The 27,272-nt window shown below is 62.7% G+C and overlaps 1 protein-coding gene across 6 annotated transcripts in view; it reads left to right on the forward strand.

The window, feature by feature from the left end:
* The window catches only part of SEPTIN9 (septin 9), a 147,555-nt gene extending 126,655 nt beyond the window's left edge, over positions 1-20,900 (forward strand). For 4 of the 6 annotated variants that reach the window (XM_045985287.1, XM_045985289.1, XM_045985288.1 and 1 more), the window contains 10 exons: positions 7,127-7,265; positions 9,796-9,987; positions 12,003-12,131; positions 12,506-12,587; positions 12,908-13,045; positions 13,669-13,786; positions 14,643-14,738; positions 15,026-15,122; positions 18,174-18,225; positions 19,269-20,900. In XM_045985287.1, coding sequence (XP_045841243.1) covers positions 7,127-7,265; positions 9,796-9,987; positions 12,003-12,131; positions 12,506-12,587; positions 12,908-13,045; positions 13,669-13,786; positions 14,643-14,738; positions 15,026-15,122; positions 18,174-18,225; positions 19,269-19,404 — 1,179 coding nt within the window. In that variant the 3' untranslated portion in view covers positions 19,405-20,900. Of the gene's footprint in view, positions 1-4,953; positions 4,958-6,304; positions 6,308-7,126; positions 7,266-9,795; positions 9,988-12,002; positions 12,132-12,505; positions 12,588-12,907; positions 13,046-13,668; positions 13,787-14,642; positions 14,739-15,025; positions 15,123-18,173; positions 18,226-19,268 lie in introns of those variants that run through there. The other 2 variants (XM_045985291.1, XM_045985292.1) reach the window with 2 other exon arrangements.
* Positions 20,901-27,272: the final 6,372 nt, after the last annotated feature.

A 27,272-nucleotide genomic window follows, 5' to 3' on the forward strand; every position in this document is an offset into this window, starting at 1 on the left:
GAGCCGCAGACGGATGGGTGCCCTGGTTCCAGATGGTCTGGGGCTGCCGACCCCACCCCTGCTTTCCCCCACGCTTCCTGGACCCTCAGCCCCTGGGCCTGTGGTATGAGACGTCCCTCTCCCTGCCTCAGGGGTCATCTGGCTGGGCTTCTTTTCCGGCCCAGGAATGTGCCCCTCCCTGCACGGCCCCCTCCCAGGCGCTGCACCCACCTTCCCGAAGTGTGCTCTGGGCACGGGGTCGCCTTAGGCAGTGCCCCCCCATCACCCCACCCACCCCAGGCCCGACCAGCACTGCCCAGACATGGATTGTTTCATAACTTTTTGGGGAGGGGGAGGTAAATTTTGATGTCTTTTTCCACGTAGGCCCTGGGGGTGGGGAGGCTGCCCCATGGTACCGGAGAGCCCTGTCTACTTTTTGTTTTCTCAGATGACGTCATCAGCTGGGGGAGGCAGAACCCCCGCACCCCAGCCCTGTCCGGTCTCACCCCAGCTCTGGGGAGCATCTGCGGACAGTGCTGCTGATAGGAGAGGGGGCGGGGGAGGCGGAACCCCCCCTCCTTAGGGGGACATCCCTGATAAGAGGAAATTCCACGCTGTGACAAATGGCCAGTTTCCATCCATCCACGGGGGCGGATGGGACCTTTTCTTTCTCTTTTTAACTTGGCAAATATTTGCCGAGAACTAACGGAATCTCTGTGGTCAGTCAGCCGGCCCCTTCGGACCTGGTGGGCGGGCTGGCCAGGGCTGGATTCTGGCTTCGCTTGGGGGTGGGGGGCCCGTCATGCTGGAAGGTTCTCTGGGGTGGGAGGAGGCTCCGGTGGGTGGGTGGGCTGGGGGCCCCGTCCCTGATCCTGCAAGGCCAGCGGGTGCTGGTAAAGGGACTAATAAATCCTCAACACAGGAAGTCGGAGGGCTCATCCCGGCCCTGGCTGGCTGTCAGTTCTCCAGGCTGCCTTTTAGGAAGGGAGCACAGGCGGCCTGCAGGTCGGAGCCTGCTCCGCGAAGAAAGACGGATGTCTCGCCTGGCGGAGAGTCCCTGGGAGGGGGAGGCCGGCCTGCAAATCAGGAACAGAAGAGGGCCTCTTCCAGAAGGGGGTGGGGTGGCCTGGTGAGAGGTGGCCGCTGTCCAACTCGGACTCGGCCGGACTCGGGCCAACTGAAGCGAAGAGCTTCTTGAGATTTGAGACTCCTGCCTGCACGACGGCGGAGAAGCTTGCTTTCACACGTCCGGCGGGAGCGAAGCCCGGGAGCCTTGGCGGACGGTAGGAGCCGGGGAACCCCCTCCCCGCCTTCCCCGCCTTTGGGGCGCCTCTGGTCCTTGAAGGAATGAATGAATGAGTCGGACGGGGATGGCACAGTCACTACCGTGTCCCCTCCCAGGTCTGCAAAGGGCAGGGGGTCCTGGGAGATCTTCCTTGATTGATGCACACTCCCACCGGGTCTCCCCACACGGGAACCAGAGATTGGAACTTTGTCTTCGCCGCAGCCGCCGCCTCCCTCCCCTCCTCCTCCTCCTCCTTGGAAAAGGGAAGGAGCTCCGGGAGCGGGAGAAAAATGCAGCCCTTTGCATTTGCAAATCCCTCCTTTCTCTGCAGAGGCGCGAGCCTTTTGTGCTCCTTTTCTAAGCCCGAGTTTCAGGCGGGAGGGCAAAGTCTCCGATTTCTGGCATCCCGGTTCCCGACCAGACTCGGAAGAGACGCTTCCTGCCTCGTACAAAGTGTGAAGTAATTTGATTTGGAATTACTTATCAAATTAGATGAGGCCTGTGTGCTTTTGAAATGCAGTCCTCAATCCCCGCCCGCACAAATGTGCAAAATTTGGTCATTCATATTCAGTGTTTTCCGTCTTTAGAAGGGAACAGGAAGTTCCCCTGCGACGTTTATGGGGAGCTTGTATTGGCTTGGGTGGGTGAGTGGGGGACAAGGAGAAAGGAGCAAGGAGCAGAGGAAATGAGGAGAGGTCCTGTTTTCAAAGCCCTGCGGGGCGTGAGGCCCCATACCCTCTCTGCCCACCCCCTGCACAGGGCTGGTTCTCACTGGCCCTCGCTGCAGCTCTGGGAGGGAGACCCCTGGCCTTAAATCATTTGCTGAATGAATCTGTATTGTGGTCCTGGTCCCCTAGGACCCTGTGATCTTTTTTTTTTCCCAAAGATTATATTTACTTATTTTTGACAGAGAGCACAAGCAGGGGGAGCAGCAGAGGGAGAGGGAGAAGCAGGCTCCCCCCCTGAGTAGAGATCCTGACGTGGGTGTCCCAGGTGACGTGGGTGACATGGACTCCCGGGAGTCCAGGATCTTCTTCCACAACTACTATTTCTAGCCATTTTTTAAACGTCTTGTTGCAAAGCAGTTCCGTGTGTGTGTGTGTGTGTGTGTGTGTCCCCGTTCCGTGTGTGTCTGTGTCTGTGTCTGTCCCCGTCCGGTCCCCTGCCCGCTGACTTCCCCAGGTTGGCTAACAAGCACCTCTCCCTCCCCTGCGCCTCACAGCCAGGAGTGGGGAGTCATCACTGAATCGCAGAGGCCCCTGTGAATTTGTCAGCTCAGCCTAGGGCGACCTCCAGGAAGTGGAGTTTTGGGATGGGAATGGGCATTTTGCTCTCTGCTGGGATGGCTCCATAGGGAGCTCTGCGGAGCGGGCCTGTGAAGCCGCCCTGCGCCAGGCTCTCCCGCGGTGTGAGTTAGCGCCTGCGAGACGACTGGAACAGCGCCTAGGGCGCCGTGAGTCCCCGAGAGACCTTGGCCGCTGTGGTCAGCGTCAGGCCTGCGTTTGTTCTCTCATTCATTCCAGACAGCGAGTCTTGGACCTGCCGTGTGCCGGCGCTGCTCTGAATGTGGCGGCTGAGGGCTCGGGCTGGGGGACTGTCCCGTGGAGGGGGATATGGGGGAGAGCACGTCATCCTAACGCAGTCCCTGTGGAGACTGCTTGAATGTAGGGTACGGGCTCAGTAGGGGACTGCGGGGACACGAGGTGCCCAGGCCAGGGCCTGCAGGGCTGCAGGCACTGGGGAGGTTGGACAGGAGGGCGGGAGCAGCTGCCGTCACTGCGCCCTGCATCCGGGCGTCATTGCTAGGGACGAGGAGCATCAGCTTCTGTGTCGTGGCCGTGGGCTTGGGTGCTCCGGAGGCGTCTGCACGTATCCCCTCGGCCTGCACTGCAGAGCTGTGCCGAGGTCCCAGAGGGTAGACTGCAGGCACCTGGGTGGGGGGTGGGGAGCAGCCACTGAGCCTGGAGGACACTGGCTGGAAGGCGGTCTTCTCCAGGAGAGGCCTTGGGGCGGGAAGAGGAGAGCCCCTGGTGGGCCCTGGTGTCCCCAGGAGCCCATCCTCTGACCCCCGAGTGGGCCTACCTGGATCTGCTCGGTGACCCTGGTTCCCTGCCTGGACCTGTCCCGTAGCTTTCTAGGCGTCTTCGGACCGGTTGGCCTTGCTCTCTGCTCAGGCACTGTGGGCGGGTGGTGATTGAGTGAGGCCTGTTCAGACAACAGTGGCAGGGTCCCTGGGCTCTGAGAGCCAGGCATGGAGAGGATTAGGGTGAGCTGGGCAGATGGCACGGGCCTTACCCGGAGGGCGCTGTCCCAGGGCCAGCTGCAACACGGCCCGGCCCCACGTGGCTGCTGCTTCTGCCGGGAGCAGAGTCAGGCAGCGGCCGGGGGCAGATGAGACTGTTGCTGGCGAGGATGGAACGTGGGGGCACGTTGCTGGGATGCAGAACCGGGCAGCAAGACGTCTCACCAGGGAGGCGGCAGGCCGCTAGGGGCGACCCCTGGGCTTGGCTTCCAAGACAGGCCTTGCAGGCCCGCACTGGTGTGCTGTCCCCAGCCGCCGCCCGGGAGCTGGGCTGGGGTGTGAGCGGCTGCGGAGGCATCCCACCCAGTAGCGGGCTCCTTTCCGGGGGCTGCCTTTCAGCCAGGGGAGAATTGGTGGCACGGGGCAGGAGGCCACGGAGGGGGATGGCTCAGGGCTGTGGGCACAGAGAGGAGCAGGATTGCCGGCTGGGGCAGGGGGAGCCCTGCACTCCTTCCTGCGTTAGGACCCTGCCCCCCAGCTCCTGAGAAGGCAGCCCTGCAGGTGTCCGTGGCCCTGCAGGTGTCCGTGGCCGCCGGGCCAGCTGCCACCTGCCTGTGGGGGGGCGGGGACTCTCCCACAGGGCTCGAAATGGGGACCTGCAGACAAACTGCCCGCCATCCCCCAGGATTGCCCTTTCTGGGAGCCTCAGGGCTGCTGACCCCGGGTACTGCCTGGCAGGTCCAGGGCTCCCGACCTCAGGCCTGAGCATGGTGTCCGGGTCTCAGCCACCTCGGAGCCGTACAGCCGGCTGGCAGGCAGTCGTGGGCACCGTGGGGCTCTTGTCAGTCCAGCTCCACGGGCAGCCTCTGCTGTTCCTCGCCAGTGTGACAGCCTTACCGAGATGACCGTCCCGCACCAGACACTCTGCCCGCAGAGCACGTGGTTCCATGGCATTCGTTCCAGGGGCGCTCCGCCGTCCCCGCTGTCCGGTTCCAGAGCGTTTTCGTCACCCCAAAAGGAAACTCCCACACGCGATGCCACCGCTGTCCTGCCCCAGCCCCCCGCTCCGCTCGTCCACTTCCTGTCTCGTGGATTGGCTGATTTTTGGACGTTTCCCATCAGCGGGATCCTGCATAGGTGGCCTTCTGCTGAGTCACCCACGGAGCCTCTCGGTGGCAGGGTTCCTCCGGGTTGGGGCCAGTGGCCGACGCCACTGCTCTTGATGGCTCACGTTCCGTCTGTCGTCCGTCCGTTCTGTTGCTAGAGGTCGTAGGTCCTTCTCGAGGGCCACTCTCTGGGCGAGGGGTTGGGGGCACCACCGAGCGGGCCACAGTGTCAGGTTCAAGGAGGAGAGAGCAGTGGTGGGGGGCAGTGGTCAGGGGCCACGGGGCCCGTTTTCCACCCAGGTGGACAGTGCCACTGGCAGGGTGGGGACCCTGATAAGAGCCATGGTGAGCCACGGCCGGCACCCAAGGCCCGAGGCACGTGCCGCGCAGGCGGCGGCGAAGCACTACCTTGCTCTGACGGTTAGATGACTGTGCATTGACTGTGCCTCGCCGAGGGCCCCCTGGGTTCTGTGAGTAGTTAGGTTGGATGCCCGCGGGAGCCCAGAGCAGGGGCTCCGGTCCTTGCACGGCCGCGCTCACAGCAACGTTATTTACAAGCGGGGGAGACGGCGCCAGCGTCCGGGGATGGATGAACCGATAAACAGCGGAGTGTCGGGCAGACGTGGAAAGGGAGGACATTGACACTCAGGTTCCGCGAGAGAAGCCGGACGCAGGGGACGGGGCTGCACGAGGTCTGTAGGCCACTCAAATCCCCAGTCCGAAGGTGGATGCGAGGCCACTGGGGCGCGGCAGGGGAAGTGAGGGGTCCGTGGGCGCGGTCCCTGCGGAGGGTGACGGACGCACTCCAGAGGTGGCTGGTGGTGGTGGGCGCGGGCCAGCGGGGATGGGCCCAGAAGCAGACGCCGAAACATGGTTTCAATGCCTGAAACTTGAAGTTATGTGAATGTTACCACAACCAAGACGATAATTGGGCTGGAGGAAGGAATAAGCCAGTGTCTAGGGTCACCCCAGCCTGGGTGGTCTTGAGCCTTCTTTCCACAGGGAAGGTTAGTGGCCTGGCGGGCAGTGACGTCGCCCTGGGCCTGAGAGCTGCCGGCACGGGGCGAGGCGGGAGGTTGACCCGGGGCTGCTGGGGAGGGAATGAGGCTGCACCAGGGCCCATGCCCTGAGATAAAACTGGCATCCCCTTCTCGGAGGAGGGGAAGGAAAGTCGTGGCAGTTTGCCATCTTTCCACATTGCCTTGTCCAAGAAGCAGGCAGGAACAGTGAGCGAAGGCAGGTGGTGCTGTGTGACCACGAGTCAGTGACTTAACCTCTCTGAACCTGACTTTTCCACTTTGAAAAAATAGGGCTCCCTTGGGGCACCTGGCTGGCCCCGTCGGTAGAGCATGTGACTCTCCATCTCAGGGTTGTGAGTTCGACCCCTTGCTGAGTGTCGTGATCACGTAAAGATAGAGTCTTTTTTCCAAATGAGGCTCAGGCGCCTGGGTGGCATAGTCGGTTGGGCCTCTGACTCTTGGTTTTGGGTCGGGTCGTGATCTCAGGGTCAGGGAATCGAGCTGTGTTGGGCTCTGAGCCCAGAGTGGAGTCCTCTTGGGATTCTCCCCCTCCCTCTTCCTCTGCTCCTCCCGCTCATATTCTCCCTCTCTTTCTCTCTCTCTCTCTGGGGTAAATACATCTTTAAAAAAGCAGGGCTCCCACTGGTTCTCTTTAGCTGATGAGGGTGCAGAGAGGGTCATCTGGGACGTAAAAGTGAAACTTCTTTCATGTGAAGAACATTCTTTTGCTGTTAGTAGCATCTCATGAAGTTCGGGTATGAAACGCAAATTCAGGTGCCGCGGCCACGGGAAAGAGGATGAGGCCCCCGGCCCCAGGGAGAGGCCGCTGGGGGACGTGGGTATCGGGGATGCAGGTCTGACCGTCGTCGTGGCGGGGCTGCGGGCCAGGCTGGGGCCGCAGAGCCCTCCTCCCCCCAGCCTGCACCCGGGGGACACTCCCAAGACCCCAGTCATTCCACGAGTGTTGTTGGGGTGTCGCCTCCCGGTACAGCTCTGGACGGACGAGGGAGTCCACCCAGGCCGGCTGCCCTGCTCCCTGGGGCTCACGGTGTGTGTGTGGCGGGGGACACGGACGGTGGCCCACGGCACAGCAGTGAACGGGAAGCTTTCGCGTTGAGTAAATGCAGTGACGGGCGTCACAGGTTGGCCTGGCTGCTTCTGATGGTGCTTCAGGGAAAAAAGGGGGGAAAAAAAATCACTCTGCAGACTCCAGTTTCCCCATTGGTGAAAGAGGTTGGTGGAACTGGAACTCTCTGCCATCCAGTGTCTTTGCCCTTTGCCCTGGGTCGCTTTTTAAATGTAAATTAATTGAAATGAAATAAAATGAAAAATTCGGTTCCTCAGCGGGGCTGGCTGCGTTTCCAGTGCTGGGAAGTCACGTGTGAAAACAGGTGGCAGTTCCTCAAAAAAATTAAAAATACTAATGCCACGTGACCCCGCGAGCCCGGAAGACCTGGAAGCAGGGTCTCGAGATACCGCACACCTGTGTTCCCAGTGGCGCTCGTCTCCAGAGCTGAAACAGAAGCGCCCCAGGTGTGGATGGAGGGACGGATACGCAGAAGGGACTCTGAACCTTAGAAAGGACGTTCTGACCCCCGCTACAGTGTGCACGAGCCCTGAGGACGTGGTGTTAGGTGAGACAAGCCAGCCCCTAAAGGAGAAACCCCGCAAGATCCCTCTCCATGGGATCCTGTGCCTGCAGATTAGAGGGTAGAATGGGGGGAGGGGGTGAGGAGTTGGTGTTTAATGGGGAGAGAGTTTCAGTTTGCAAGACAGAAGGCATTCTGGAAACGGGTTGCACGACAGCGTGAATGTCCTTCATGCCACGGGACTGTGCACTTGACGTGGGTGATGGTACATTTCACGTTACGTGTATTTTAGCACAATCAACAAAGTAGCCCCACGTGGCCACCGCTTCAGGCAGCGTGGTTCTGGGGTCCTTCCATCCTGGAAGTCCTCTGGGACGGCGTTGGGGGAGACGGTCTCTGCTGTCCCTGCCAGGCGGCCGGAGCAGCCGGGTCCCGGGTGGCTCTCCGTGGAAAGCAGGGGTTCAGAGAAAGCGTCTGGACAGGTTGGCCTGATGGGGCCCCTGCTTCTCCCGGGGTTGGTTGGGCGGGCGGGGTGCTGCCTCCTGGCCGGGAGAGAAGGGGCTTGCAGGAGGGGACCCTCACCTGTGCAAAGGCCAGGCCCTTCCATCAGCGGTGGGGGGTGGGGGGGGAGAGTGGGGCCTGTCGCGTTTTTGTGATTATTTCTGAAGCAGGCGCTGGTGGCAGGATGTTTGCTTTGTGGTTTGAGTTTCTGCAGGGGCGGGGGGCGGGTCGCTGGAGCAGAGGAGGGAGGGGATGAGGGAGGGGATGAGGGCTGGATGTGGGAGTGGGCGGGGCCAGCGCAGGCCCCCCTCCCCCCACCAGACCCAGGGGCAGCTGGAAGCAATTTTCGGTCACGTGGGGCCGGGCCGAGCCGCTGGCCTGCAAGACAAGGCCCCACGTCTGTGTCCAGGAAGCAGCCCCACGGCCACATGTTCAAGGCCAGCTGCGGCACTGCTCTTTGTTTATTTAAAGATGCTGGAGCTGGGGACGGTCTTTCTGAAGAGGGGGCAGAGGCAGATGCCTTCCGGGTGTTGCTGGGAGGAGGCCCCGTGGCCGTCCTCGCTGCCTCCTGGGTCCCTTGCCTTTCTCTGGCCTGGGAGTGGGGTGGGCAGCAGGGACCCGTGGGCTCTGTCACTGCTCGGTCCCCGATTCCACGAAGGGGGCGTCACGGCGCTTTGTGAGGCTGAGAAAACGGGGAAGTCGAGCGAGGTTGTGCGGAGAAACCACGCACACTCTGATTTCTGCAATCTGTCAGCTGATCATCCTGCTGCGCAAGGAGAGGGTGCTGGCCGCCCTCGGTCGGTTCCCTCTGATATTCCCGCAAAGCAGAGGTGCGGCCACCTAGGTGCAAGCCAGTTGGGCCCACTGGGGTTTGGCACCGGGGTTTGGTTGTCGGGGAGAGTCTGGTCGCTTTCCCAGGAAGTGGAAACCCCCATGTCCTGTGCACGAACTCCCCGCACACTTGGGAGCGGGGTTCCGAACCTGATGCCCAGGGAACCAGCCAGCCCCTCCCTGGGGGTTCCGGGGAGATGTTAGGATGCACCGTGTGCTTCTTCCCATGAGTGTTCCTGGGAGGCAGGAGAGAGCTGACCGTCCTCCTCAGTGGTCGGGGGCTGGGAAGGCTGCGGGGGGACTGAGAGGCTGGCCAAGGAGAGGTGTGGGCAGGCGCGTGTGGTGTGTCTAGGGGTACTCTGGGTCATGGCCGATGTGCTCCTGGCAGACCCTGGGAGGGACCCACACTGTTCTGAGCACCCTGACCAGCTCCACTGGGGGAGTGGCCCTCATGTCCCCACTGGGTGCCTCTGGCCACTCCTCTCGGCCTCTGACCTGGGTGTGCAGACACTCCTCAGGGCAGGAAGGGAGGAAGGTTCTGATCTGCAAACTGCAGAGGCTTGAGTTATTTCTTGAAGTTCAGTCCCGCCTGCTTGTCCGCAGACCTAGAAGCAAAAACTGTGGGTATGGGGCACACAGGTGCAGGGCAGAGAGAAGGACGCCCCCCCCCCCCCCGTGGGGGGAGGGGAGCTGCCCCAGGGCCCCATCTCCCTGCTACTGCCTGGGAACCTCGGAGCCCGGGAGAGGCATACCCTGTGTTCAGGGCTGCTCGACGGGGACCCAGGACTGAACACACCTCATCTGGGGGCTGCAGGATGATACCCGGGTCCTCTCGTTTGTCCTGGCTCATGGGCTGGCCCCACCGCTCAGCTCTTTGGCCCTGAGGGTCCCGAGGCCTTTGGGCTGGAGGGGGTGTGGGAGCCTGTGTGCGCTGGGTGACGGAGGTGGAGTCAGAGGTGGAGACGGCCCACCCGGGCGCCCTCGGGCAGGGTGGGGGCTGGGAAGGGGAGGGCTGGGGTCAGCTCGGCCTTGGAGCTGAGGGAAGGACGCCTCGCAGTGGGCAGCTGCTTGGGAGGGTGAGGCTCCGCGGGTGCTGTGATGGGGGCCCTTTAGGTCTGGGGTCTTCCGCAGGGGTCTCCTGGGCAACCGAGCCTCAGTTTCCCCGCTCGAGAAATGGGGGTGGTGGTCGGTGCTTTGCAGATGCCTGTGTCAGACCCCCTGACACCCCCCGTTCTCCCCACAGCCCCTGAGGCGGCTCCTGGCTGCGTCGGCGACATGACTGACACCCCCAGAGATGCCGGGCTGAAGCAGGCGCCCGCGCCCCGCAACGAGAAGGCCCCCGCGGACTTCGGCTATGTGGGGATCGACTCCATCCTGGAGCAGATGCGCAGGAAGGCCATGAAGCAGGGCTTCGAGTTCAACATCATGGTGGTCGGTGAGTGCGCGCCCCACGCTGGGACCCCACGCCGCGGGCTCTGGGGCTCAGTCTGCTCCTCGGAAAATGGGGGTGGACACACCTGGTCCGCAGGGCGGATGGCGTGTGGTCCCGAGCGTGCGCCCCTGTGTGTGCCCGCGTGCGCCCACGTGTGCCTGCCGGGAGGGCGGCAGCTCGCTGACCAGCAGCCTCACCCCGCCGGGGCTCAACCCTGGACTTCCAGGGCGGCCAAGAGGCCTTGCTGGAGACTTCCTGGTGGCCCCAGGAGAGCTGGATGGGCCCCTGGGCAGGTCACTGATAAGCCCGGCCTGATCCGGGTTGGGGGCCAGACGTGGGGGCGCACTGGGCCGCCTCTTGTTCCTGAAGTCCTTGAGGCCCCTTTCGGTCCTCGCAGATGCCCTGTCAAAAGGGTGTCCCACTCTGTAGGCAGCAGTGAGGCCCCGAGAGGGCCCGGCACGGCCTCTGCTCACAGGGCGGGGAGACCGGAGCTCTGCTCCCCCTCTCCCTGGGCCGGGCAGGTGTCTGTTTGGGGGTCTGCAGACCCAGCGTGGAATCCCAGCCTCACCCCCCCGCTCAGTGGTGTGGTGCTTGTCCTCCCTTCCCCCCCGGAGCTTACGCATCCGTGGAATGGGACCACCGGGAGGGGCAGATCCGATGCCGTGTGTGGCTCCCGCGTGGCTGTGGGCGCTGGAGGAGTGGCAGTCGCAAAAGCAGCAGCGGGGGTGGGGGGACGGGGATGGACGATAATGGATGGTTTGGCGTCTCCCAAATGCCAGGCACGGTGGCCGGGCCCTCTGAGGTAGCTCCGGTGTGACCTGGCAGGGACGCAAGCAGGTGGCAGGTGGGCTGAGGGGGACGTGGACAGCTGGGCCCAGGGGTTCCCGACGTCCACTTACGGTGTCCTGGGAGCTCACGTTTTTTCTTGACAGGTTATCAAAGTCGGAAAATCGGTGTAATTTTAATTTTTTAAAATACGTGGGCTAGCGTGGCATAGAGCAGCTCGGGGAAGGGCTGAGGTGCTGGGGTTCCACGTGTGGGGTCGTGCCTGTGAGGTGCTCCTGGTGTGGACCCTGACGTGGAAGGTGGTGGCAGGGCCCTGGTTCAGGCTGTGGGGTTCCCATCCCCGCACTGGGCTCTGTGCCTGTTCTCTCATCTGTCGGGGATGGCGATGGCCCCCGGGCAGGCGAGGGCGTTACACAGCCTCACTGAGGACAGCGGCTGGTGCATGCATGGGGAGCACTGTGAGCAGAGCCTGGGGTCTGCGGCAGCGGCTGCAAGGCCAGCCCCCCACCCCCCATGCCCTCTGCCTTCTGCCCTCCTGCCGTAGGCGGGGCCTCAGGTGATGTGAGGATTGGAAACAGCGAGGCCCAGAGTGTTTCTGGGTCCCAGGGGTCTGGGAGCCCCATAGGGGGTGGCCTGAAGCCCCGGGGGCTCCCTGGACTGCCAGGGTCTGTGGACATGGGCACTGGCCAGTGGCTGTTCCTGTTCTGGCGGCGAGACCCAGCTGCCCCCCGTCTGCCCCGCCCGTCCTGCCCCAGCAGGAATTGCCGCGGTGGCTTCTCACAAAGCTACAGGCTTGGTATGCTGCCCGTGCCGGCACTTCCAACCTAGATGACCCCGGAAACCGGGCAGAACCTTGCAGTGCGGTGGCCTAGCGTGGTTAGACTGTGGCAGGTTTGCAGAGCCTCCCTCCTGTCGTCTTGGGGCTCTGTAGAGCTTTTCCTTCAAACCTCATGACCTCAGTGTGTCCAGCTGTGAAGAGGAGAGCTGCATCAGGGGCCCCAGCCCCCCGACTTGGCCTCCCTGGTGCTGCTCTGCCTCTCAGCTCCTCTGCGGCCCTCTGGGTCCTGCCCCACGACAAGGCACCGTGAGAGCTGGCTACTGCCTGGGCATCCCAGCCCTTCCTGCCTCTCGTCCTCCCCTGACCCGGGGCCCCTACTGAGGAGGGCTGGGGGCCAGCACCCAGGTACTGCCGAACCACCAAGCCCACTGACCGGCTCCCATCCTCTCTCCAGGGCAGAGCGGCTTGGGGAAGTCCACCTTGATCAACACCCTTTTCAAGTCCAAAATCAGCCGGAAGTCGGTGCAGCCCACCTCGGAGGAACGCATCCCCAAGACCATTGAGATCAAGTCCATCACGCACGGTGAGCGCCGGGGTGGGGCTGGGGGGTGTGGACATGGGGTGTAGGGGTGCTGCGTCCTGAGTGGCCAGGTCGAAAGTCCGGGTCAGGGATGCTCTCTGGGAGCCCTGTAGGCCCTGGTCGGACGGAGCCCTCTGGAGACAACTGAGTTTTACAGCAAAACCATGGGTAGGGGCTGCCCAAGTCGGCAGTCACTGGGCCCTGCTGGAGGCCCTGTGCATCACCTGGGGGATCGTTGCTGGTCCCCGTGGGGCACCCCAAACGGGCCTTGGGACAGGGCTGGTCAGGTTCCTCCCAGGCAGGACCCAGCCTGCGCTAGGTTGCCTGTGGGGGTCCAGGGTCTCCCCCTGAGCTCGGTGGGCTCTGTGATTCCGCAGATATTGAGGAGAAGGGCGTCCGCATGAAGCTCACAGTCATCGACACGCCGGGCTTTGGGGACCACATCAACAATGAGAACTGGTGAGGACGCCTGGGGCTGCCTTCCATGGAGGAGCGCCCTGATGGCCGCCGGGGCCTGTCTCGCGGTCCGCTCCGCTGCTGAACCCTCAGAGGCCCCCAGATCCTGGGCCAGCGTGCAGTTCCCGAGACTCGTGACCCCCGCACCGGCTGGGGTCAGCACGGGAGGCCGGCTGGGGAGCTCTCGGGGAGGCGGCGGTCTCTGCTCAGACGGCCCCGCAGCCGGGGCCCTCGCACCGGCAGGCCGAGGACGGGGCTGGGGCGCGGGGGGAGAGTGGGCAGCAGCCGTGCCCGGGGCGGGCTGACGGGGCCTCTGCCGGCAGCTGGCAGCCGATCATGAAGTTCATCAACGACCAGTACGAGAAGTACCTGCAGGAGGAGGTCAGCATCGACCGGAAGAAGCGCATCCCGGACACGCGCGTGCACTGCTGTCTCTACTTCATCCCCGCCACCGGCCACTCGTGAGTGCCCCGCGGCCCCGGCCAGCGTGGCCAGGGGGGCTCTCGGCCGTCCCGGGCCGTGTCTGCGACTGCCCGTCGCCGTACGGAAGAGCGGATGCAGCTCTGCTCCCGGTGGAGGACGGTGGCCGCCGCTCGGGGTCCCTGCGGCGCGGTCCCCATGCCCGCCCAGGACGGGCTTCCAGTTGGGGGCAGGTGGCACGCTGGAGCCAGTGGCCACGTTCTGGGGGTGCCCCGGGCAGTAGCCTGTCCCGGAGGCTTGGCTGGGTGGGCCCAGACCTGCTGGGGCCTTCCCTCCCCTTCTCCCTCCTCTGCCCTCCGAGGGGACCCCTCACCCAGGACGGGGCTCAGAGCCGGTCTCGTACCCTGTGCTTCTGGTCTGGCAAAGGCCCTCTTCCTCTTTGTCCCTTGTTTCTTTCTGGCGAGTGTCCCTTCTTCTCTCCTGTCCCTTGCTCGGGCCTTGGCCGGCCATGGCCTTGCCGGTGTGTCCACACCTGGGAGCCCCCACGGGCACCCTGAGGGCCCTTTCTCAGCTGGAGGCGGCCCTGCCTGCCTCATTCTGTTGCCGTCCGTCCGTCTGTCCCCCTCGGCCCGTCGCTCACCCACACCATACCATTCTGCTTCAGCCTCAGGCCCCTGGACATCGAGTTCATGAAGCGCCTCAGCAAAGTCGTCAACATCGTCCCCGTCATCGCCAAGGCCGACACGCTGACCCTGGAGGAGAGGGTCTACTTCAAACAGCGGGTAGGCCTCTCCACCTCCATCCGGGCCGTCGGACACAACACGCCAGGCCTTCCTCGGGGGAGAGCAAGCCCAGTGCGGGTGGGGATAGGTGGCCGCATCTGCGGTGGTCCCGCTTCAGGCCACCGTCCTGCAGGAGGGCACGCCCGGGCCTGCGGCTTCTTGACAGGCTGCACATCAGAGCCACCTGGGGAGTCAGGAGAGTGAGGCCCCCGGACCCCACGGAGCCTCCACCCCCGGTGGGCATGAGCCGGGAAGCCCCTTGGTCTCATCCGCAAAGAACTGGACGTGCTCATCCGTGGGCCCGGGTGCGGGGATGTTCCAGCAGGCTGAGGGGAGGCCTGCGCCCTGGCCATGGGCGCGTCTGCCGGAGGGAGCAGGCCGCTGTGGGTCTGGGCTCCCGGTGGAAATGACGGCTGTGCACGGTGTATCCGCGTGTGGGGGAGCCAGGGCAGCAAACGGTGGTGACGGTCTGACACGGGCAGGTGCACGCCGGGCTGCGGGGGTCCCGGGCAGCATCCAGGCCCCGCCGTGACAGAGGGTTTCCAGGTGGGGCTCGAGGGACGATTTGCCATCCCAGAGCTGCTGTCTCCGGGCCATGCTGGCCTACAGAGGGAGGACAGGGAGACGCACGGGACTCGGGTGGCTGCACGTGTCTCCTGGCAGGCCTGCAGCTCTCCCTCCTCCACTCGGGAGGCTCGAGAACTGGAGTATCAGGGCCACCAGCCCCGTAGAGCCTGCCCTTGACCCCAAGCCGGGCCCCCTCTCTTTCTGGAGGTCACAGTGCAGGCCGATCCGGGTGGGTCAGTCCAGCCTGCTGTGTGGACGGCACCCACATCTCTCCCCTCTGGATCCCCAGATCACCGCGGACCTGCTGTCCAACGGCATCGACGTGTACCCCCAGAAGGAGTTCGACGAGGACCCAGAGGACCGGCTGGTGAATGAGAAGTTCCGAGTGAGTGCATTGGCCGTTCCCGGAGGCCCCTCGATTCCTGCTAGAGGACCCGGCAGGGTCTTCCAGCCTGCTCCAGTGGGACTGCGGAAGCGGGTGGGATGGCCCTGAGCCATGGGAATGTGTTCCCTGGGCCAGAAGGAGTCAGAGCCCAAGTGTTCACATGGGGCTCTCTCGGGCCAAGGGTCTCCGTTCTGGGGGGCCCCGTGCTCGGGCAGCTCCTCCCCGGGGCCCAGGAAGTGCACTGGCCTTCTCACACACGTGACCCGTGCTGCCTGTCCTTCCCCCAGGAGATGATCCCGTTCGCCGTGGTGGGCAGTGACCACGAGTACCAAGTGAACGGGAAGAGGATCCTTGGCAGGAAAACCAAATGGGGCACCATCGAAGGTAATTGTCAAGCTGCTGGGGTCTCCAGACAGACCAGAAAACTCGAGCCACTTCTGCCGGCCTGGAGCTTGGACACCCAGGCCCCAGCCGGGCACTCCTGGGGCCTCATCTGTGGCATCGCCCCACTCAGCCGCCGGGAGGGGGCAAGTGGCTTGTCTGGGGCCCGTGGCCGTTAGCTGATGGAGCTGTGCCTTCACCCCGATCTCCCAGGGGACAGGGAAGTATCCAGAGAGGAAAGGAGGGAGCCTGAGGGGTCCTGCCGAGTTCTGGGTTTTGGTGTTTCACAGCCGTGCTGTGTGACCCTGGGCAAATTGCTCCACCTCTCTGGGCCTAGGACAGGGCTGGGAATAGCGCTGTCCAGCTGTGAGAACCAGACAGCGCGCCCCCCTGCCGAGGTTCCCAGGACCCCACATCTTGGTGTCCTGCGGCTGCTGTAACGATGAGCTGAGACTGGGTGGCTTGGAACAGAAATGTCTTTTCCTGGTTCTGGAGGCCAGAAGTCAAGGCATCAGCACGGCTGGTTCCTTTCAGAGACCCTGAGGGAGAACGTGTTCCAGGCCCCTGTCCTGGTGGCTTTCAGACATCCTCCGTGACCCTTAGGCGGTCCGCGGTCCCCGCTCAGCCTTCGGACTATGTCTTTCTGTTCCTCTGCCTGTCATTGGCTTAGCTTCCCCTGAAGTCCACGGTGATCCCCTCTTAGGGTCTTTACCTTAATTACATCTTCAAAAAACTCTCCAAATAGCCCCCGTTCACAGGTACCGAGGGCGTCAGCCGTTGGACATGGTTTGGGGGACACAGTTGAACCCCCTTTGGGTGGTGGCACCCGAGGCGGGCTGCCCTGGGCGCTGCTTCACCCTCCGCTCTGTCCGTCTCCCTCGGTAGAACAGAGGAGCCAGAACGGACAGGTTCGAAGGTCCAGGTTCGAAGGTCCACGTTGTCTGCTCCCGTGGCTGAGGGCCCGGCGTGGACAGGTCTGGAAGGCGCTCACCAGCCGCCGTGCCCCAGCCTCCCGCCCCCCACCCCCGTGACACCGGGCGAGTCCCTCAATCCCCCAGGCCTCAGTCTTCATCTTCACTATCCTTAGGATGGGTGCTGTGTATCAGGACCTCAGTAAAATGACAGACTATCTCAGACTTCTGAAACTTTTGGGACAAATGCCCTTAAGGAAGGGATCATCGTGACACCGTATAGCGACACGTTTTACATCCATTATCCCACTGCGTGCTTAACGCCCTCTCCCACCCTCACCCCTGCAGCTGACCCTGCGCCCTCCTGCAGAGAGGTCCAGGCTGTAGCACCCAAGGGTTTGCCTCTGCCCTGCTGAAGCCTGGGGGAGGTGTGCAACGGTCCACATTTTCCAGCGTCTCCTGGATCTGCACTTCCGCAGCCCTCCCCTCCTCTAGGGGTGTCTCTGCGGCTGCTCAGCTCCCGTCCACGCGGGCCGTCTGCCTGTGGAGTCTCCCCAGGCTTTCCCTGGGCGCGTCCTGCCTGGGCTCTACTGTGTGCTGTTTAGGAACTGTTGGCGCAGGCGCCCATTCTGGAGGGTGGAGAAGAGTGGGATCAGAAGGGCCCATGGGGACGTGGGGACGCCAGACTGGACTGGGTTGGGGACAGCCTGGGGCTGGACACGTCTCTGCTGCCCCCTGGTGGCTGACTCTGGCCCGCAGGCTCACCGTGGGGTGAGACACAGCCCCATGGCCCCTATAGGGACGGTTGCGAGATGGCGGGTCTCCTGCAGCCTTTGTGAGCACCCTGGAGATTTCTGCCCCCTGTCCGCGCAGCTGGACCCTGCACGCTGGCGGCTCTTCCTCTCCCGGGCCTTGCCCGCTCGAACTGACCCGAGGACGGGCTGCTCTGTGCTTCTCCCTGGCGAGCCTGGGTAACGCGCGCTTTGTCCTCCTCCTTGCCTCCCAGTCCCTGGTCCTGTTTCTTTGATCCTGGTTTTCGCCGTCCTGAGACGGTTCACCCATGCTCGGAAACTGCCTGGCGTGTTCAGGAGGAGGGTGGGGTGTGAGAGAGCACGTGCTTAGCTCATCGGAGGTGGGTGGCGTTTGAGTCCCACCTTACAGAGGAGGAAACTGAGGGTCAGAGAGGCCAGGAGAAGCAGCAGCCACACGCACACACTCCCAGCCGCGGGGCTCCCTTCTTCCCGCCAGCTCTCTCCGCTTCACGTTCGTAGCAATGCCGTGTGTGAGTCTATCGGCAGAAGATTCTAGTGTGGGCACAGCCCCGAGCCGGTGGGTGTGGGAGGAGGGCCGGGGTGTGGCGGGCAAGCAGGCGCTGGAAGGAAGTTGTAGGGCTTGGCAAGGTGGAGACACTGGGGCTCTTGGGCTTTTTCTCCGCAGCTTCCTGGGGCGATGGGGGAGACAGGCCCATTCCCTGCGCTCTGAGCCCCGATGCCCCAAGACCACAGTCCTGGAGCCGTAGTGGTGTGCTGGGTGCATGAAGATTTGATGACACACAAAAGTCATGCAGCAGAGCTCTAGGGGGCCCAGGGACACTGCCTCTCGGGGGGACCTGGGGGCATCTGGGGGCCCCGTCCTGTCCCGTCCTCCCACGTCTGCAGAGCTGACCGCTGTCCTGCAGCCCGTGCTTTGGGCGTCGGGGTGTAGCCGGGCAGCGCAGGGTTCCCGAGCTCAGCGTCAGTGGTGACGAGCGTGGGAGAAGGCCCAGCAGGGCCCAGGTTCTCTAAATGCCACCTTCGGTCCCTGCCTTGTTCTGTAGCCACCCCCCCCTCGTTTTCAGGGTGTCCTGGGACGAGCTGCTCTTCTCAGCAGAGCCCCTCCCCCGGCTCCCAGTGAGGAGCAGCGGCCGGGTTCCTGTGTCGTGGCCCTGCTGGACGGGAGCCCTCTGGGGGGCGGGCAGCTGGCCAGGCCTGCCTTGTAGTTTTGGGTGCCTGTGGGGCCCCAGTGCTCCCCTGTGGGGTGGGGACTCCCACCCCACCAGCCCACCCACCCAGGCTTTTCGTGGCCCCTGAACTACTGGGGGGAGGGGAGAGGCAGGGCGGGGGAGGGGCTTCGATTGACCTTGAAGCTCTTTCTGTCTCCTCAGTTGAGAACACCACCCACTGTGAGTTTGCGTACCTTCGGGACCTCCTCATCAGGTGAGAGAGGGCTGTGGGGTGTTGGTCTTGGCCCCCCGAAGGCCCTGAGAGGGCCCTAAGTCAGGAGTATGGGAGCGGGGGAGCGGCCAGAGGTGCTGGACGGTAGCCCGGGAGGACCTCGGAAGGCCGTTGCCTCCGTGGAAATGAAGCAGGAAGTTAAAATCTTTCTGAATCTGTGTGAAGGCCCCCGGGGTAGGAAGGGGCTGGGTTCTCAAATCCCTGCAGCCTGGGCCCCCAGGGGGTCTCTCGTGCCGGGTAGGGAGACAGTGTCCCCTCCCATCCCAGTGTCTGCTGACCCCACCACCTTGACCTAGCTGAGGCTTTCCCGTAGTTTTCCTTGAGCTCAGAGAGGGAGTGGCCGTCCTTAAGCCGTCAGAGAGGGTGCCGTGTGGCTCGGTCAGGGCAGGAAATGAGACAGCGGGGGCCCCTGCCGCGGCACCAGGAGTTCCTGGCTTCTCTGTTAGCAGCTGCGTGCATTCTAGGCATTAAGTGGAGGGACAAGGCCATCCCTGGCAGGGGGGTGGGGGGGCTGTGGCTTCTGGGAGTGACCCCACGGTGTTGGACAGCCTCACTGCCCAAGACACCCACCAGGCCCTTCCGAGTCTCCTGCTGGGCTGCGAGAGAGGGAGCACCTGGGCACAGGACTGGTTCTGTCCACTCCAGCTCAGGGCGTAGCCCCAGGACCGGTGGTCAGCTGCTGGCCCCTGGCCTGGTGCTTCTTGGTGGCAGCAAGGACATTCGAGCGCTGTCCCCTCTGAGTGTGCACCCAGCCCCTACCCTTGGACTGGCCACAGGCTTGGTACGGAGAGAAGGGGGCGCGTACGTTAGAACATAGGTGTTCCGAGAGGGTCCGGGTCACTGTGGAAACTGCCCCCCACACCCCCTGCCGTACCCCAGCCTGGCCCACTTGCTGGGCTTTACAAGCCCTCCTGGGGGACCCCCTGAAAGCCAGGCAGGAGGGATGGGGTGCAGGGGGAGCAGGCAGCGGGAGTCCTGGCTCTGGCCCCATGGGGTCAGCTCCCGTGCCCCCCATGTCCCCCCAGGACGCACATGCAGAACATCAAGGACATCACCAGCAGCATCCACTTCGAAGCCTACCGCGTGAAGCGTCTGCACGAGGGCAGCAACGCCATGGCCAACGGCGTGGAGGAGAAGGGGCCGGAAGCCCAGGAGATGTAGACCTGCCCTGCCCCCGGGACCCGCCCCTTCCCAGCCCTTTCCAGCACCGCCCCCAGGCCCGCCCACGTGCCCCGTTTTATTTTATATAATTTCTTCCACTTGCCGTCGTTCTCCGCCCCCTTCACACGCCGCCCAGTAACAAGGTCACGTGCGCCCTCCTGCGTGCGTGCGTCCTTAGCCGCTCAGTGCGGGGCCTGGACCGGGTCCTGGGGCAGGAGAGGGGCCGCAGGCCTAGCGCCAGGCCCCAGCCTCTGAGCAAGGCAGGCCTGGGGAGGGGGGGGCGCTGGCCTGGCTGGCCTGGAGCCCCTTCCTGCCCGCTCCTCCCTACACGGCCCAGGCCGTAACTCAGACCTCCTCCCCCCTTGCCCCCCGCCCCAGGGGAGACTAGTTAATTCCATGAGATGCAAGTTGCCAATTGCTTAGACGTGGGGAGGCCCGTCAGTGCCCGCCCGCCCGCGAGCCCGTCTTGCAGCAGAAAGTGCCTTTATCTCAGCCGTCCACGAGCCCGCCTTCTCTCCCCCGCTGTCCCCGCCACGGGCACTGGGGACACATCGGAGAGAGGGAGGTGTGTCTTCATCTCTCCATCGCCCCCCCACCCCCCGGGATTTGATTGAGCGTGCAAGGGAAGGAAAAGATGCCCCCCACTCCAGCCCCGCCCCGTGGTTTGGGGGAAGGTCCCAGCAGGTGAAACTGGGTGGAGGAAGTGAGGGAAGAGGAGGGGACCGTGTGGGAAGGAGGGGGCTGTGTGGGCTGGGGCTGGGCTGTTCAGAGCGGCCCAGGTGACCCCAGCGCCTGCCTGCACCGCCCTGCGTGACTGCGAGAGTGTTTCTGTCTGTCTGTCTAGATATCTCTGGCCTAAGATGCTCCACCCCGGGTACACCCATTCAGCTCTCCTGGGCCAGGCTTCGCTGACACCTTGACCCCGGGAGCTTTTGTCACCCTAAATATGCCTGGGCTCCCGCACCCCAGAGCCCATCGTAAAGACTAACCCCCTCCCCCCCAAAGAGGGAGAGGTCAGGAGGCAGGTGTGCTGGGCCCTCATCAGGCTGCAGCCCAGGCTGGCTTCCTGCAGAGGTGGGGAGGGGATGCAGACAGACCTGGGGGGGGGGCGGGGGGGGGAGAGGGGTGTGCACGCGCCGTGTATGCGTACATGTGTGTGCGTGCGTGTGTACGATGTCCTTGCATTGTGTGTCCGTCCCCATCTAAGACAGGAAGGACCCCTTAGCGAAACCGTTTACTTGCCGACTTGCCACGTTTTTGCCAAAACCAAGACTGCGAAGGAAACCTCCACCTGCGGCGGCGGCGGCGGGGGGCAGCCTCGGGCGGGCCGGACTCGCTTTCCTTCTCTGTAGCCAGATCTCGGCAAATGGTGTTTCACCGGCACCTGTTTCCACAGTGGCCTTTTGCTATGTGCCTCCTGAGAAATTCGTCTTTTTGTATAAATAACAAAGTGTTGAGACTGTATTTCCTGAAATAAATGTCCAAACGCAAACCTGCGGCGGGGGGCACGTGCTGCTCTTCCTGACCCAGAGGCGCGGTTCCCCGCGGGAGAAAGCCGGCCAGGCAGTGCTTGCCGGGGGCTGCTCAACCGCGTGACGGGGGGAGCCGGTGTCGGGGAGGTCAGAAGCCCGTGGGTACGTGGAAAGCCAAGGGCAAAGCTTTTCTGATGGATGAGGAGGCTGGGAAGGGTTTCCCACCGCGAGGCGCCGCAAGCCGCTTCCGTCCTGTATTGTCGGAAATAAAGTTTCTCTAGTTCAGTTTCGTCCTATCAGATCGAACCGTAGGAACTGGTCAGAATTTGACAGTAATTCCCTATCAGCGACTTGTTCCTGGAGAATGTGGCCCCGAGGAGAGGGAGAGGTTCCGGAGGCTGCTGTGGGCGCATCTCTCCGCACGACACCCCCTCCCCCTGCCGGGGGGTGTTCGGGGCGGGAGTCCTTTTCTGGGCATAACACGGCACCATGAGCCGGGCGGCCTCAAACGGCGGAAATCCATTCTGTCCTGGTTCCAGAGGCTGGGTGTCCTGTCCCCGGCCTGCACCTTTCCTCGCAGACGAGAAACGGATCTCTCGGAAGGCACCCCTGTTGGATGCGGGGCCCCTCTTCAGGATGGGTTCGTCTCCTCAGTTCCATCTGCAAAGACCCCGTCTCCAAATAAGGCCGAATTCTGAGGTTCTGTCTGAGGACATGAATGGGGGGGGGGTGGTTAGGCAGGTCCTCTTCAACCCAGGGCATCCAGTACCCACTCCGTCGCTGGGCCCCAGGGTCAAGGTGGCTGCAAAGGGCCCTGCAGCAGGGCTCAGATGTGGGTTCAAGGTTGGCTTGTTCTGCAGAAGGTCAGTGGGTTTCATGTGCAAATGAATCAGTTGGCAGAGGCCTCGTGAACCACGTGCTTCTGGATTCTGGGGTCTGTCAGGCGCTGCCAACCCCTGCTGGGGGCACGGAGGAGGACAAGCAGACCAGGGTGGGGGTTGCGGGACCATCATCTCAGGCTCTTCCCAGCTCTCTCAGCGACTGCTCTTGACCTTGACCCTGAATCTCCCCCTTCCCGCCCTCCTCCAGGCTGAAACCACCCCCATCTTCACCCCAGCTGGACACCCATGTCCGTAGCTGCTCTCTTGGGCCTGACCCTCCCGCAGGGCCCAACGCCCTCTCCAAGCCTTGATCTCCGTTCCAGAATCTGGCTTCTCCCCCCCAGGGGCTGGCTTACCGGGTCTGACCAGCTCCCCGTCCCTGGCGCTGCTGGTCCCTCCCTCACCAGCCTGACAGGGACCAGGACACGGGCTCTGCCCAGCCCACCCGCACTTTCCTCCAAGGGCAGCCCAGGAATGCCATGGCGAGGGGGGCTCTCCCACGCAAGCAAGCAGATCCCCTGCTCTAGATCCGGGTGACCAGCTGTCCCAGTCTACCTGGACAAGTTGCTCACCCTATGGAGACCCCACAGCACCCTGCCCCTCCCACCATTCGGGGTCTTGGTCTTGGACTTCTCCGCCTAAGGGGCTCTTAAGGAGTTGGGCTGTTGCCAAGACATCCTGGGGGTGAGCAGGGGCTTCCAAGTCCCAGCCAGAGCGTCAGACTGGCTCTGAGCACCTGTGGGGGTGGGATGTCCCCAGGGGCTGTGACCAGGTGTCCTATGCTGCTGCCTTCCCTGCTCTGGGCTACAGGGTTTGACCAAGCCAGGAGAATGATTCAGGGAAGGGGCAGTTTTTTTTTTGGGGGGGGGGGGTGCTTTTCCAGACCCTGCCTTGTGTGTGTCCTTGCACCCAGAGGGATCCATGCGGGTGGCCCCCACCAGGAGAGAAACCAAATGGAAGTCAGCTGACTAAGGGGTCTCCTTTTGGATCTGTATTTAGGGATGTGCCCCCCTCATTGCTAAACATGGCATAGACCAAGTAGACGATGTGGAATGTGGGAAATGCCAGAAAAAAAAAAATACCCCACAAGGAACTAAAAAGCCCACCGTCCTGCCTGGCACCAACTCTGGGGGCAGGGTGGTTCCTCTGCTTTGCTTTGTGTCCTGCTTGATTTGGTTTCAGGGGCACTGCGAAGAAGTGGGGGGCAGGAGGGAGAGTGGGTGCCATGCCGACGTCTGGCCAGGCCCCAGTGTGAACAGCTGAGGGGTTTGGAGGCATCCTGTCTTGGGGACCACCCTACAGGGGTCCCCAGCTCCCACTCACCCCTAGCAGGTGGCCGGATCCTTCCCAGATCGGGCTGCCTTGTCCAGGCAGGAGCCCTCTGTCCCCGGCCCTCTCCTTCCCCTTTCTCCCCGCTCGCCCCCACACCTCCCCCCGAGGAAGGAGAAGGGGGACAGGCTCCAAGTAGGTCGGGCCCAGCTCTGGTGTCCCGGATGGTGGAAACTGGGACTCGCTGAGCAGACCAGATGCATTTCCTGCCTTGGCGTCTAGAACACTTGCAGGTGTGTGCACGGCCCCAACCACAGTCAGGAGGGGCCCGGGGAAGCAGAGACAGCCGTGTCAGGGACGCGGGCCTAACGCCAGCACATGGGGCTGTCGCTGTGAGGAGCCCAGATCCCAGAGCCTGTCCTTGCTATGGTCCCCTCTGCCGACCCAGGCGGGCTGCAGACCCCCGTCCTGCCTGCACTCCGAGGGCACTGGCCTTTTCCAGAAAGTAAGACGTGCCGGCTTTTCTCTGATAATATTGGCCCTACCTGCTCCCTGTAGAAAGTGTGAAAAATAGACAAAAGCCAGAAAACAACCACCCTAACAGCGAACACAGAAATCCCCCGTTGCCAGTCCACCAGCTAATGGATAGGAGGTAAAGAAGTGCTTTTAAACACATCAGCAAAAATAAATAAATAAATAAACAAATAAACGCATCGGCAAACTTCGTTGTGTTTGTCTTTCCGAAACTGAGCTCAGACCGAGCACACCCTGTGTAACCCGTGTTTTCACTATCAGGGTTTTCCTACCTCGTTATGTTTTCTTGGAGAACAAGATTTTCATGGCAGTACATTAGTCCATCCCGTACACCTGCCTTATTGTGGATGGCTACGGGTTCACCCCCGTCTGTGGGCTGCACCGGGAGGGCTGGAGGGGTGCGAGCCGTCCCTGTCCTCCTCAGAGATGGAAGAGGTCCCCAGTGGCAGGAACCTGCTGGAAACGGCTCTGAAGCCCATGCTGTCAACCTCTGTGTCGACCCAGAGCCAGGAGGGGCCCCAGGATCGTGTGGACACGTCCTTCCCCCTCCTGCCCGTTTCCCACGAGGCTCTCGTTACTGCTGTTTGGCCGTTTGGTGGGAGGGCAGAGCATCCTCGTGAAGTCGAACACACCGGCCATCAGGGTATCATGGAGTTCAGGGCTCATGCACAGAGCACGGCTTTGACCCTGTTACTGAAAATGCTCATTTCTGAGCCCCTTTTCCACGTAGATTCAAGTAGGCAGCTGGGCGTCTCCCTACTGAGTCCGCCAGGGAGACCCTGGCAGGTCACCTCTCACCGATCATATACTGAGGACGCCCCAGAGGCCAGAGAGGGTGGGTTGGGGAGGGAGGGTAGGAGGCAATGGCCCCTGGGCCCTGCCCTGGATCACTCGTGGTCTGAGATGACCCTGATCAGTCCCTCAGCTTTGGGAGGGACAGGAAGGCCCAAACAGCCTTGTGATCATCGGTCACTGTGGTTTATGTGCCGAGGGAGAAGTTCCAGGCCTGAAAGGTTGGATAATGGGGGACCCGGCCCGTGATGGGGTAGACATCAGACGGGGCCTCCTTCCTCCGGGGGAGCATGGAGTTGGAGGGGATCAGGAGGCCAAGAGGCTGGAAGTGGAAGAGGGCGTGGGAGCGGGGGGGCTGATTCTGCCCCAAGCCAAATTCCTCCCTGCACCCCTGCAAGGCTGGCCTCACCACCCTCCTTTCTCCCATCTGGGTGAGCCCCAGCCACTCTCCCGCTGCACCCCTGCCTGGCGTCCCACCCCCCCAGGGCAGCAGGGCTCCTCCAGGGACACCTGATTCCCAAAGTCCCCCATGTAGGGGTCCCTGGCCAGCCCCCCGCGGTTCTGTGGAGAGCCCTGAGTTTCCCGGCCGAGTGGAGGATCCCGATAGAAGAGAGCGGCTGAATGGATGCCCGGAGCCCAGGGAGAAAGCATCTTCCTTCCCGTCAGCGAGGACGGCTGTAAATAATGAGAATAAAGAGGGAGTATGAATAATTAAAGCTGCCCAGAGTGAGTGGGTCTTGAACCGTCTGCCTGATTTAAAAACTAATTACTTGGAGAGTGTCACTGGCAGGGAACGGCTGCCTGTTTTCCACAATGCCCTCCTCCCCCTCCCCCCTTCTCTTCTTCCTCCCTTTTCCCTCCTCCCTCTCCTCCCCCTTCTCCTTCCGTCCCATCTTCCCCCTCCTTCCTCCTCTCCCAGCTCTCTCCTCTCCTCTCCCTCCTCCCCCTCATCCCTCCTCCCTCTCCTCCCTGTCCTCCTCCTATCCTTCTCTCTCTCCTCCCTCTCCATCTCTCCCCTCCTCTCCACTGTGTTCTCCCTCCTCCCTCTTCCCTCCTCCCGGCTCTAGGGATGTGGGACAACAGCATCAGGCTGATCAGCCGGTCCTGGCATGTGGAAACCGCCATGGCCCCTCCATCTCCCTGAGTACTGACTTCAGTAGAGCCTGCCCCACGAAAAAACTCAAGTCCCCTGAAGGAAACAGCCACATGGAGGGACCACATTGGGGACGCGTCGAGGACCCACGCAGGCAGAGCTCAGTCTGGAGCTGGAGCACTCGGGAGACCCCAGGGGCAGCCTCACCGGCCAGGTTGGGGTGGGCACAGCTCAGACCTGGCCTCTGCAGCCTGCCCAGAGCACTTTGAGGGGGCTGGGGGAGGCGTGGCCCCAGGTGGTGCCTCTGGCTGGGTGGCTCCTGGACACATGGTCCTCAGAACATCTTTGCATGTCAGGAGTTGGGTTGGGAGGGAGTGTTTATGGGACCAGAGCTTCAGTTTGGGCAAAGAGAACGTTCTGGAGGTGGACGCGATGGCGGCCGTACACAGTGTGAATGTGAACGCCTGCGAACTGTGCACTTAAAAAAGGTTAAAATGGTAAATTTTATGTTCTATTTTACCACAATCTTAAAAATAAGTATGTAAAAAAAGGCTGTCTGTGTCTCAGGCCCACTGGGTCTGGGACAGGCTGGTCTCATGGCGGAAGATATGGTTCCAACATGTTCTAGCATGACAGAGGGTGCGTCTCTGCGTCTCCTGCTGGAGAAGGGGGCCTCGGGGCTGCCGGGGGGGCTCTGCCAGGGGAAGCGAACACTGTGCCCTCGGGCCTGCTGCAACTGGGGCTTGGAGCGCTGGCTGGGGGTGGGACCAGCAGTGCCTCCCAGACGGTCAGCTGTGGGCTTTTCGGACATGGCCTCAAGGGGGCGTTGCTGAGTCTCGGGATTTGCAACCAGATTAACCCAAGGGAGCACTGGATCCCCGCTCTGGCTCTGGGGCAGGTCAGAATCCTGCGGGAAGTCCCCCTCCCCTCCTGTTCCCCATCCTCTGCCTTTCCCCACCCCTCCTCCTCACGGTCCTGTCTGGAGCTCCAGCTCCCCCGGGCAGCAGGGGATCTGTAGCGGAGAGAAAAGTCCTTCCCTGTAGCAGGGGGCCCTGCTCTTTGTCCAGCCCTTCAGGGTTTACAGAGATCCCCACTCCCGTGGTGCCTTTGGAGAAGGCCCATCAGGGGCTGCGAGCGCCACTGTCCCGATGAGGAGGCAGCTCGTGCAGCGGGGCGGTGGTGGAGGCCTGCTCCCAGGGTTCCTCCTCTGGGGGCCCTGCACTCTGGGAGCTGCTTTGGGCAGCCCTTCCTCTGCTGCCACCCGCCCTGGGAGGAGTGGGGCTGGAACACAGCCGTATTCGATGTCACCGCGCCGGGCTGCCTGTGGTCTCAGAGCAGGGAGCGTGTGTCTGCGTGCGTACAGGTGAGCACACCAGCAAGCACGCGTGCCCCATAGCACAGGATACAGGGAAGCACACGGGGTCGAGAGAGCCCCCTGGTTTGGGACTGCAATCGGTGTCCCCCCCAAATTCACTTGTCGGAGCCTACCCCCAATGTGATGGAAGTTGGAGGTGGGACCCTTGGCAGGTGACTAGGTTTCTTCAGGATGTGATTCGTGCTTTACGAGAAGGGACAAGATAGCTCTCTCTCTGCCTGTGTGCACACTGAAGAGAGGCCATTGGAGCAGTGAGAAGGCAGCTGCCCACAAGCCACCACAGAAGCCCTCTTACCAGGAGCAGAATCTGTCAGCACCTTGATCTTGGGCTTCCCAGTCTCCAGAAGTGTAAGGAATAAATTTCTATTGTTTAAGTCACCCAGTCCGTGGTATTTTCTCATATCTTCCCAAGCAGATGAAGATAACCATCATCACCGTCACCACCGTCACCA

Source organism: Meles meles, chromosome 18, assembly GCF_922984935.1.
Source record: "Meles meles chromosome 18, mMelMel3.1 paternal haplotype, whole genome shotgun sequence".
Taxonomy (NCBI): Eukaryota; Metazoa; Chordata; class Mammalia; order Carnivora; family Mustelidae; genus Meles; species Meles meles.